Raw genomic sequence first — 10,986 nt, 5'->3', positions numbered from 1 at the left:
AATGATTGTGTGCACGTGAAGAAAATTGTCGCCATTAGCAATTAAATTTTTTCTGCACAGCGGTGGCTTTGGAGGTTAGCATGCCAGAAGCCGGCGCTTACTCTAGGAAGAGATGGTGCAACAGCCCCCAAACGTGTGCAGCTGGTGATGTGAAGCCCTACCTTTTGAATTCTGGTTTTCATGCACAAGGCCAAAGAAACTTGCTGGGTTTACTGTGGCCACCCCCAGCCTTTAATAGCTTTATCTGACCCAACCACACCAAGTGAAGTCTTCTGAGGGTGGAGCAGAGTTGAGAGAGAATGTAATCGATGCACTTTGAGCATGCTGCAGGAGAGGAAGGGGGCACGGAGGCCACACTCTTTCAGCTCTTCCCTTACTGCTTCTCTACTCATGCAAATGGAAGCCGGCATGTGAGCACCGTTTCACTCCCCTCCCGCACATGCATACTCTCTTTCAGGCTTCATAGTCTAGCTGCAAAGCGCATTGAAATCCTAGTGGGAGCGCATTGTCACGTGAGGGTGTCAGGTGCCTCTGCCTCTCCTGTTGCTTGCATTGTGGCAAAGGTTTTGCATCAACGTGCATAAACGTTAGACATTTTAACCTAAAGCAGACACATTGAAGAGGGCGCCATAGTCCCGGCCCCCCCTTCCAGTGTGGAGGTTGCCATGCAATTGAGAAAGTTGATGATGGGCGTCTAACCCTAACTTAACAAACTTAAGAAGAACTTAAGAAACTTAAGAAAGTTAAGAAAGAAATTGGGGACCTTGCATGCAGTTTGCAACGCCTACCCTTGGCTGTTGGCAGGCCAACATGCTGGCCTGCAGTTCAATGAGGGTGGGACAGGGAGAGGTTGCGGAAATTCAGTGGCCAACAGCTGCCCCTCCCGCACACACGCAGCATGTATTGCATTTCCAAACAACCTTGGCAGGTGTTTGAAAGTGCATTTTCCCTGTACACACTGACAGCTGGAGGACTGTTGAAGGTGTGAGAGAGTGCAATTTTAAATGTTAGATGTATGTGGCAATCTGGAGCTTAAAGGCATGCATCCCCCTATTCCCTTCAGGAGCAGCTTCGCCCACCACCAAAACCAAGGAGGAGAGGAGCGAGGAGGCCACCCAGCTGCAGTGCAGTGAAGATGAGGGTAAGCCTACTTGTCACCCAGAGCGCCATTTTCTGGGGGAACGGTCGTGTAGCGGGATTCCAACCTTGCCCATGTTACTGAGAGTTGTGTCCAGCATCTTCCAATGCTAACTGGCTCTGCAATCTCTCCATGTTTGCCAGGAATGAATGGGGACCCGGAGGGGGCTCTGACCACGGCAGGGCGCTCTGCATCAGAAACCATGACACGTGCAGTTGGCACTCAGACAGAGCCATCGCTGGATGACAACTGTGAGTTTGGAAAACCGGTGGGGTGGGGGGGGGCATAAGCAGCTTGCGGCAGCAGAATGATCTGCATGGAGCGGGCTGGTTGGCGGTACTGCCAAGCTCTGAAGGGGGTGGCGGGTGAAATGTGGACACAAGCCACAGAAACCAGACCCCGCGCCTTGCCTCATCTAAAGTTTTCACTGTGTTATATCTTCCACACACTTCAAACAAGGATCTGGAGCGCAGGCTGGCTGTGGTTGAGAAGTGGATGAAAAGGAGGAAGGGGGCCGCCAGGAGGCTCCTGGAAAAGCGGAGGGCTGCAGAGAAGGCCAGCAAACCACATGGGGCGGGATCCAGCGAAACAAGCACCAAACTTTCCTAACCCATCTCCCTCACCCCTCAGTTGTCTTAATTTTTCATGCATTGCTTAACTCACACAATAAAGGCAATGGCAATTTTCACAAATGCTCGGGCACATGGTTTATTATCACTTGCTGGTTACATCTCTGCAAAGCAGAGGATTGTTGCCTTGCCATGACCATCCTCTCCTGGCAACCGACCAGAGAGGACTGGCATGTTTAACGTTTTATAAAATATAAAACAAATTTAACTCTGATGCGTAAACGCACATCGCTAACCTATGTAAAAGCAGGGGGGGGTTGCCGTGGTGGAGGCAGACAGAGAAATAACAGGGGGGGGATGGGTCCTCATAGGTCCATTCTGGCTTTGGGCTTCCTCAAGCGCTTCTGCATTGGCTGTGACTCTTGGCAAGCCACCTGAGTGCCGCACAGCTCAGAGGTCTCCCCAACCATCATGAGGTCCTCCACCTGTGATGGGAGGGGCGCCGTGGCGCCCACACAGGACTCCAACTCGGTGTCCTCAGCCAGAGTGGGGTAAATCACCTCTGCCGCATCTCCACAGAGATTTGCAGCTGGGCCAGCAATTGCACAAGTGGGCAGGCACTGCTGAAACACTGGGGCAGGCAATGTGTGTGATGCGACCTCAGGAGCAGAGGCGCCCAATGAACCCCCAGCACCCCTGCCACCCGAGGAGCCCATGCGCTGCAGCAAAGCCGTCACAAGGGTCTGCATTATGTCATTCCCCCTGTCGATGGCCAGCCTCAGCGATGACAGCTCGCTGTTTTGCTCTGCGCGGCTCTGCATGAATGACGCCACCTCCCTTTCCCGCCTATCCTCGAAGCGCCTCCTCTCCATCGCCTCGGCCTCTCCCTGCTCCACCATGGCCTTTGAAAAGTCAGCGAGCACTCCAACACGTCGCACACGCCGCCTGTCAGCAGTCATTCTCCGCTCTGGTGAAGTCAGTTCCATCACGGGCATGGGTGTGGAGCCTGTAAGAGGAAATTGTTGTGCAAAGAAGCAAAATGAATAGCCAGGTTATAGAAGGAATTTTATGAATGAACTGTCATCGACCCTAGGCTAGCATGGAGGGAGACACACTTTCTTGTTGAGCACATGAGCAGATCTGCATAGGTATCCCTGGGTTTGCAGAGAAGCTGAATCAGAGCCCCTAGCATTCACATTGAGACTCAAGCAGTGAGAGCTCAACGGACACGAGCAATGAGCGGCTCAGTTTTGCGGGATAGGGTCTTTTCTGGGCGTGCAATGGAGTGGGTGTCCGATGTTCTCAGAGCGCCTATCACAAAAATCGCTGGGGTGGGGTGGGGGTGTGGTTTTCAACGCACCTTCATTGGCACCAGAACTCCCAGCAATAGGATGGTCAAGGACATCATTCATGTCACCAGAGGTGTCTGCAAAGAGAGCTGCCATGAAGGAGAAAGAACATGAGGGCGCACTCATCAGTTGTCTTCCTTTTGGAAAAGCACTAACGCATTGCGCTGTGAGTGCTGCCTGCTGCAGGGTATTTGGCCGCACAATCGTTCCAATGCACACCACCCTGGCATGGCGCAGACACGCAGCACTAACATCCAATGGCTAAGAGGTATCTGATTGTGGTGGCCTCACATGATTTCTGGGAAATAAGACGTTACAAACTGCCCGTGTTGGCAGTAAACCATTGGTCTTCAAGCCATGGCCATCCAGATGCTCATGTACACGACGGCAGGCAGAAAAGCACCAGCAAGCTTTGCAAGGTGGCCGCGCTCCCTTGAACCGTACTGTATGAACATATGTTTGGCCAGAGTTTCAAGACCGCTGTTTCAGACAATGCTCCCAAACCAGCATGTGCAGGAAAAATTGATCTGGCTTTCACACAGGTCAGCAAATCAAATCTTCCCACCCCTCCCCCCACCCAAAACTGGCATGTCTGTGCAGCATGCAAATGTGGCAAAAAGCAAACACCTCTCTGTGTTGGCAGAGCAAGGATGAAGCTACGGGGAACATGATGATGTGAAACTCCTCTGTCCATCTCCTCTGCTCACAGTAAGCGCGCACAGTGATGCACAGGCAAAGTTCCACTTCTGCTCTTTGTGGCTGGTCCACCTGCCCACATCCCCTGGCACACATTGAAGGGTAAGGCTGCGTGGCGCAGAGTGTGTTGAGGAGGCACCTGCCCGCCAAGCCAGTGAGGGACCATTGCTCCCTGCATCGTTCTCCTGGCAGGAAACCATTGAAAGTGCACGGTTTTTGGGGGGAAACTCCATCATGAGCAGCTGTGTTCCTTAACCCGTCCCCACTTTTGGCGCAATGTGATGGAGGGATGTCGTGGGAACCCTTACACCAGCATGTTAAACAGCCAATGAACTCACCACTCATCTGCGACATAGGGATCTGTGTGGCATCGTCCTCCGGAGAATTGCTGATTTCAGAGGTGGACACTGTTGGCAAAAAGCGTAAAAGTTCAGTAGCTGCGTGCAGAAACGTTGAACAAAGAGGAGTGAGGGGACAATTGAGGATTCACCCTGAAGTCAACAGCACCGTACAACAACAGCGACAGCGGGAATGCAAGCCCCCCCCCCTCACATTACCGCGAAATAGGACATGTGCGGGGACAAAATTTAAACAAACCCGGAAGTGAAGCGTGCAGAGTGTAGAGTGGCCCATCACAAGAGAGGCACAACAGAGCAAGCGCTGCATCCGGGGGTATCAGGTAGAAATATAGGAAAACTCACCCTGGGATGTGGGCGATGGGGTGGAAACCTGCAGGGGTCTCGTGTCTATGGTCTCCAAGTCTCTGCTCCCCACGCTGGTGGAATCCCCTCAGCGGCAGCTGTCTGCAGAAGCCCGGTCTCCGCAGCTCTGTGCGCCCGGAGCTGATGTGGGGGGGGTTGATTCGTCCTGTCCCCCCCCAAGCTTATCTGCTCGAAGCTCCCTCGCATAGAAGGCCATCCGTCCGAGGCTCCATTCCCCTGAAGTGTTGTTGGCTGCTGGTGTATCCGCTTTAAAGTCACCTTTTCAAAGTCTTTGCCTTGCGTCCCTGCACTCAGCGGACGTCCTGTTGTGCCCCCTTTGGCGCATTTCAACGCTGCCACCCGCTTCAAATACGTCGAGTCAAGTTAGCGGTAGGTGGACTTCAGCGAGCACTGAACTTCCTCTTCCCCACACGGCAATGAGGGGTCCTTCGTCTCCTCCGCGCCATGATACTTTACCCGGACCCTTCAACCCGGGAAATGGCGGCCGATTGTTTCTCTTGGCGCGTACCGAAGTTCCTCTCCCATCCATTACCGAGAATGGATTTAAAAGCGTTGTAATCACGGCGATAGCGGGGCAGGAGACGAGCTGACGAGTCACCGTGCAGGGCAAATATCACGCGCAAGCAACGGGGCCCGCGGTGAACCTCGGTGCGAATTCGTGAGCCGCAAAAGAGCGCCCACCGCGACCTAATGAAACGGGCTGAGGGGAAGTCGAGTGAGATGCAAAAGGAACAAAGGAATGTGCACGCGCAGCCAGAACGCCCCGTCGCACTCCCATTGGAAGGATCAAATCTTGTCACACGGTGGGCGTAAACCCTTGCTACCGCCTGATCCACTTTCGCTCCACTTTTGTTTCGCAACTAGGCGCCAAATTGTGGGGGGAAACTGCGAATTTTCAAAGAAAGTTGCAGAAGTATCGAAAGTGACCCAGGAAAAATCCGAGGAACAACCCGGGCTGGAATGTATGGCACAGAAAGGGAGTCGGGACACATTTCCCGGCAATTATTGATCGCGAACAAATGTGTGATACGGCAACGACCTCACATGCCAGATCTGCAACATACAGTGTGTGCGAAAACGCCCAATGTGGGAAAAGCACATGTGCTAACAGTTGTTCATTTTGCCCATTTGCAGACTAGCGTCTGCAGAAGCCCCTGCTGGCTTGAGTAATGCAATTGTGGTGGAGCACAGGGATAACGGGACCCAAACCATGCATGCTCTGTCTAGCTCCTATTAATAGCCAAGCCAGGGCATTCTGGACCAGTTGGAGTTTCTGAGATTATTTTGAAGGGAAACCAATGTAAAATGCATTACAGAAATTTAGTACTGATGTTACCGTGCCATGGATTCAGGTGGCCAGGTCAGCCGTATCAATGTAGGGAACCATCTTACAAGCTAGGCTGAGTTGGTAGAAACCCTTTTTGCAGCTGTAACTTGTTTCTCCAGTAAACATTGTCTCCATTACTCCATAAGCAGTTTCCACAAACAGATTACCAGGATAGCCCAGGCTAGTCTGATCTCATCAGATCTTAGAAGCTAAGCAGGGTTGCCCATGGCAATTTTTGGATGGGAAACCTCAAAGGAAGACCAGGATCATGACAAGGAGGCAGGAAATGGCAAACCACCTCTGAACGTCTATTGCCTTGAATACCCACCATGGTCATCTTAAGCCAGATGTGATTAGATGGCAAAAAAAGAAGAAGATAGGAACAAAATTAGTTGGGTTTATCTATTCTAGTGTGACATGGTCAACTTTGGGCAACTTTGCCTGGTAGGGTTTTTTTCCCCCTAATTGTATTTATGCACTTTGAAGAAGTCTGGATCATAGAACAAGAACTGCTGCTGATCCTGCAGAACAGAAGCTGGCAGGCAGAAGCTGGCAGCCAATTCTGGGCCACCTTTAACTGTGCTGAATGTTGATGACAAGGAGAGGTCAAACAGAAGCTTGCAGGTCTGAAGGAACTAACTACCAAAGTGGTGCATAACAATCACCTTAACCTGATGAACCCAAGGACTCTGTGTATAGGTCTTACTCCTGCATCAGGCTGAGATAAAGATGAATTTTAGTACTTGCTGGTGCACTAGAATGAGATACCAAGTACTTTTATAACCCATGAATTAAGCATATGCTTAACTCTTCCTTTGAAGAAGAAGTTAGGATTTATACGCGAGTTTTCTCAACCATGAGGAGTCTCAAAATAGTTTGCATACTCCTTCCCTTTCTCTCTCCACAACAGACACCTTTTGAGGTAGGGAGGGCTGAGAGAGTTTGAAGAGAACTAGGACTAGCACAAGGTCACCAACAGACTCCACATGAAACTAGGGAAGCAAACCTAGTTCACCAGATTAGAGTCCACTGCTCATGTGGAGGAGTGGAGATCTAGATCAGAGTCTGCCTGCTCTTCATCACTACACCATACTGGATTTCTTGACATTGTTAAGACTTTGCAATTACATCATTTTTGCTCATAATTGTTTTGGAAAGGCTAAGAGTTAATTGTTAAAAATCAGCTTTTCTTAAAGCCTACCTCTAATTTTCAATTAGCTTTTTGCTTTAAACCTTTACCACATTACAACAGTCAGTCTTTGAAGGCAAAGGAAACATTGGTATATGCGAAAAACAACTCAGACATCTCCGATAAGAAATAGCAATTTATGGTAAAATACATTTTGTTTTTCTATGATCAGAATATCTTCAAAAAATTAATGGAATATCCACACGTTTCTCATTCATGGGGTCTGATAGATTTTTCCCAGAACATTGGCAATGTGAATCTCTAGCAGTATGCTCAGCTAATAGTCAGCACTAGCTATGAAGTTTGTTCCTGGCTTCCCACAGTGACTGCTGAAGAATCTTTGGGGAAATATGTCTGTCTCTTCCCAAGATACAATGTACTACTGTTTTACATACCTCTGCTCTACTGTTCATCAGTGCCGTGCCATACTGATATTGTAAAGCCCCAAAGAATGTTGTATGTATTTGGGTCTATTATTTTACAAAAGAAAAGTCCTTTAGTTTAGAAGGAATCTGCTGGCACGAGTATTTCTGTTATTTGTTAATGTTCTTTTTTTATGGCTAAATATAGTTTTGGGTTTTCCTCTCTTTTTTCCTGACTAGTTGTGGGCAAGTGTCCAGATCACACTTGTCCAAACTTGCCCAAGGAGAAGCAGAGTGAGGTTTCAAATGTTACCACTTGCTGAGACTTCAAAGGCCTGTGTCCTAGTTTCCACTTCCTCTTTAATAGGGTTCTATGTTACAAAGACACAGGGGCAAATTAATTCATAAAGGCTTGTGTGGCAGAAGAAGACTGGTACTGAAGAACAAATACAGGCTTCACTGATTCTGGTGCCTGTCCTGGGGGGTAAAGGGTGGGTCCTATTCAGTGTATTGTCATATTTATATGTTGTGCTACAAGATATAGCAAGCATAGGGCTATAGAGCAGGGGTCCCCAAACTACGGCCCGGGGGCCAAATGTGGCCCCCTGAAGGTATTTATCCGGCCCGCCAGGCATGGCGGCAATGGCTCCATTCATGTGCATTGGGGCTCGAGGGAGAGGAGGAACCGGCCCCAACGGCTGTTGATTGCAATTACAAATCTCCATGAATTTTCTGACCCAGAGTTGGAAACCTTACACGTGGCAACTCCTGCTCCGCCCTTCCCTCTCGGCTACTCCATGTGTTGCTCTCAGGCTTTCTGTTCCGCCTCACTCCCATTGGCATCAGCCAGGCTGGTGAATCGCTCACTGGCTGCTAGGGAGGAAGAACCCAGGAAGATACCTGATCCTGGGTTAGATGGAATGCTTCATTGGGAAAGTTCTGCTTTTTTTTACAGGGGAAGGTATTCCACAGCCTCCCCAACAATATTTGGAGCCCACCCTGTACTTGACATACTTTGGTCACTGTTCTAAAAATAGACCATAACAGAAAGGCTGAAAGGTGAAATCAAACATTTTACAATCATTTGTGCATAGGAATTTGTTCATAGTTTTTTTTAGTCCAGCCCTCCAACAGTCTGAGGGACAGTGAACTGGCCCCCTGTTTAAAAAGTTTGGGGACCCCTGCTATAGAGCGAGTGCCCATCACTTGTTCCTATTTCCTTGGTTCTGTGTATCAACTGCATTCTATTAGGCAATCTTTGGAGTCATTCTCTTCCTCAGGAAAGTATTCTTTACTTCCTTCTGAGGGATGTTTTATGAATTATACTTTGTCTACCCAGAAATTATGTTTGTGATCAAAAATATTGAACTAGTGTGTAAGTTGCTACTGGCAAGTGTATGGAGGGTTTATATGTTCTGGAGTAAGGGGGCTGGCTGAGGCTTTTCAGAATGATTTTGCAAAGCAGGGTGGAGAGGAGAAGCAGGTGAGTCATGCTTTCACTTCTGGTGTTATGTGCAAAGTTGTGCATTCCCCCAGGAACATTTATTTTATTTTTAAAAATGTATGAATCACCTTTCCACTAACAAATATTCAAAAGAATATACAATTTAAAAACTGTTCACACATTGATGAGGAAAATAGCTGCACTTTCTCCTTGACTATGTTTCATTGAAAGTGTAGAGGGGGTTATTGTTTCTTTTCTCCCTCCTTATTTCATGGCAAAATGCCAAGCTGCTGGTAGAAGGGTGGCCTCAGTGACTTTGGGAGTGGTCTTTTCTGAGTCTGATTCTAATGAGATGACTTACTTTTTTGACTGGATTGTGTTCTCATCTCTCTTCTGCAAAGTAGTGGAGCACACTTAGGTTTCCTGAAATGCTGGGTTTTCTGGCACGCCTTTATAACACCCCCCTTCCCCCAATCTGGGACGACTTCTGTTTATACCCCTGTTGTGTGCATACTTTTGTTGGCTGAGCAAGATTTTAAGACTCATGGAAAGCAGCTTCTAGCACACCAACACTTTAGCGTGCCACAAGCCCCTTTGCTGCGTATATTTGTCTCCCTACGATGGGTTCGGGGGTAGGACAACTACAGCACGTTTGGTTCTGACCCCGATCCCCGGAAGTGCTGTGTGTTGCAGAGACTATTGCCTACTACAGGTTCCCTCCGCACCACGCGAATGCTCTAAGACTCTTGGCCGGAAAGAAACCACAGGCTGCGTTCGCCCTGCAGGAAGCCCCTCTGGGCCGGGGGCTGCATTCCCCCCCCCCCCCCGGTCAAGGGCTCTCTTTGCTCCCTTCCTTTGGCTTCGCGATTTCGGCCTCTTCCTCGTGTTCTGCAAAGCTGCTTCGCTTCCGAGGAAGGAAGAAGTGTTTATTCCACCACCACCACCCCTCCTCCTCAGCGCTCGTGGTGCGTCTCCGCCGCCTCACAGGCAGCCCTGAGAGAGACGGAGACAGAGCGAGACTGTAGCCCTTCTGCGTTGATAATAGGCTTAGAGCAGTAAACCCCCTCCCCCTCCCCCTCCCCCTCCTATTTACATTTAAAACATAGCGAGGCGTGGGAGGGGAGGGGAGCGCGAGCTCCGCGTCCTCTGGGGGAGAGGAAAAGGGAGGGGCCTTTTTTAAGCCGCCTGTGACTCCAAATGACCTTCAAAAAAGAACGCAATTACCTTCGCTAATTAGTTGTTCCCCGTTCTTTCAATTACAAACAAAGCGCAAAAAAGAAAAAGCGAGCGGCAGGCAGGCAGGCAGGCAGGCGTGCTTTTAGGGCCTCGTCTCACCTGGCTGGGGAGGAAGGAGCCGCAACCTGGCCTGGGCCTTGAGCGCCATGAATTTCCCCCTCCCAGAAGCTAGAAGTCGCCCCGAGAGAGGGAGGGAGAGGGCGCTGTCTCTGGCTGGCTCTTCCGCTGGGCCTGGGCTCGGCTCCATCCCCTCCCCCGCTCTCCTTCCAGCCCCGCCGGCCTGAAGGGAAGCCATCGCTCCTCTCCGGCTCGGCTTTTGTCAATCGAGAACTAGAGGGAGGGGAGTCGTTCCGCTCTCTGGCGGCTGCTGCTGCTGCTGTTGCGGAGACGCCGCCGCCGCGTGTTCACTCGCAACTCCCGCCCCAAACACTCCCTCGCTCGGTATCTCTGCCGCCGCCCCCTCCCTGCCGACCTTTGGGGGGGGGGGGGAGGCGAAGGCGCTGGAGATTTAGGTTAATAGGACGGCCTTTGGTCCGTGATCCGTTCCGGCCCCTCGCCACAGCCAGGGCCTTGGTCGCCTCACAGCCCACCAGACGAAAAGAACCCACACACACACACACACACTACACACCAAACACACCCACAGGAGGGAGCGGGCTGGCGACTGATTGGGGCGACCCCACTGACTAGACTGCGCCGTTGTTGTCGCGGGGGAAGGACGGGCCCAGGCTCGCTGACGAGGAGGCCCACAGGGAGCCAGCAGGAAATGTGCCCCGCCATAATGGCTCCGGCTCTCCCAGACATCGCTTATTGCGGGGAGGTGACCCTACGACACGCTGAGAGGAAGGAGGCAGACTTCGGGGTCGGAAGTGCCTGGTTTCTCTCTGAGGCCGATCGTGGGATCCCTTTACTCTGGGGATCCATCCGGCCCTCCGATCCAGGCCGGTTCGACAG

At 50.7% G+C, this 10,986-nt stretch overlaps 1 protein-coding gene across 1 annotated transcript; it reads right to left on the bottom strand.

Moving 5' to 3' along the window:
• Positions 1-1,818: 1,818 nt before the first annotated feature.
• Positions 1,819-10,301, bottom strand: LOC125432002. The gene is made up of 3 exons (XM_048495292.1): positions 10,132-10,301; positions 4,091-4,159; positions 1,819-2,713 (listed from the first exon to the last, which is right to left on the bottom strand). The coding sequence occupies exons 1-3, from the start codon at positions 10,277-10,279 to the stop codon at positions 2,073-2,075; spliced, it is 858 nt and encodes a 285-aa protein (XP_048351249.1). The 5' UTR covers positions 10,280-10,301; the 3' UTR covers positions 1,819-2,072.
• Between the last annotated feature and the right edge of the window lie 685 nt (positions 10,302-10,986).

The sequence above is a fragment of the Sphaerodactylus townsendi genome, linkage group LG04 (genome assembly GCF_021028975.2).
Source record: "Sphaerodactylus townsendi isolate TG3544 linkage group LG04, MPM_Stown_v2.3, whole genome shotgun sequence".
NCBI classification, from domain to species: Eukaryota; Metazoa; Chordata; class Lepidosauria; order Squamata; family Sphaerodactylidae; genus Sphaerodactylus; species Sphaerodactylus townsendi.
The sequence above is the reverse complement of the archived record's forward strand: the minus strand, read 5'-3'. Positions and strand labels throughout refer to the sequence as shown.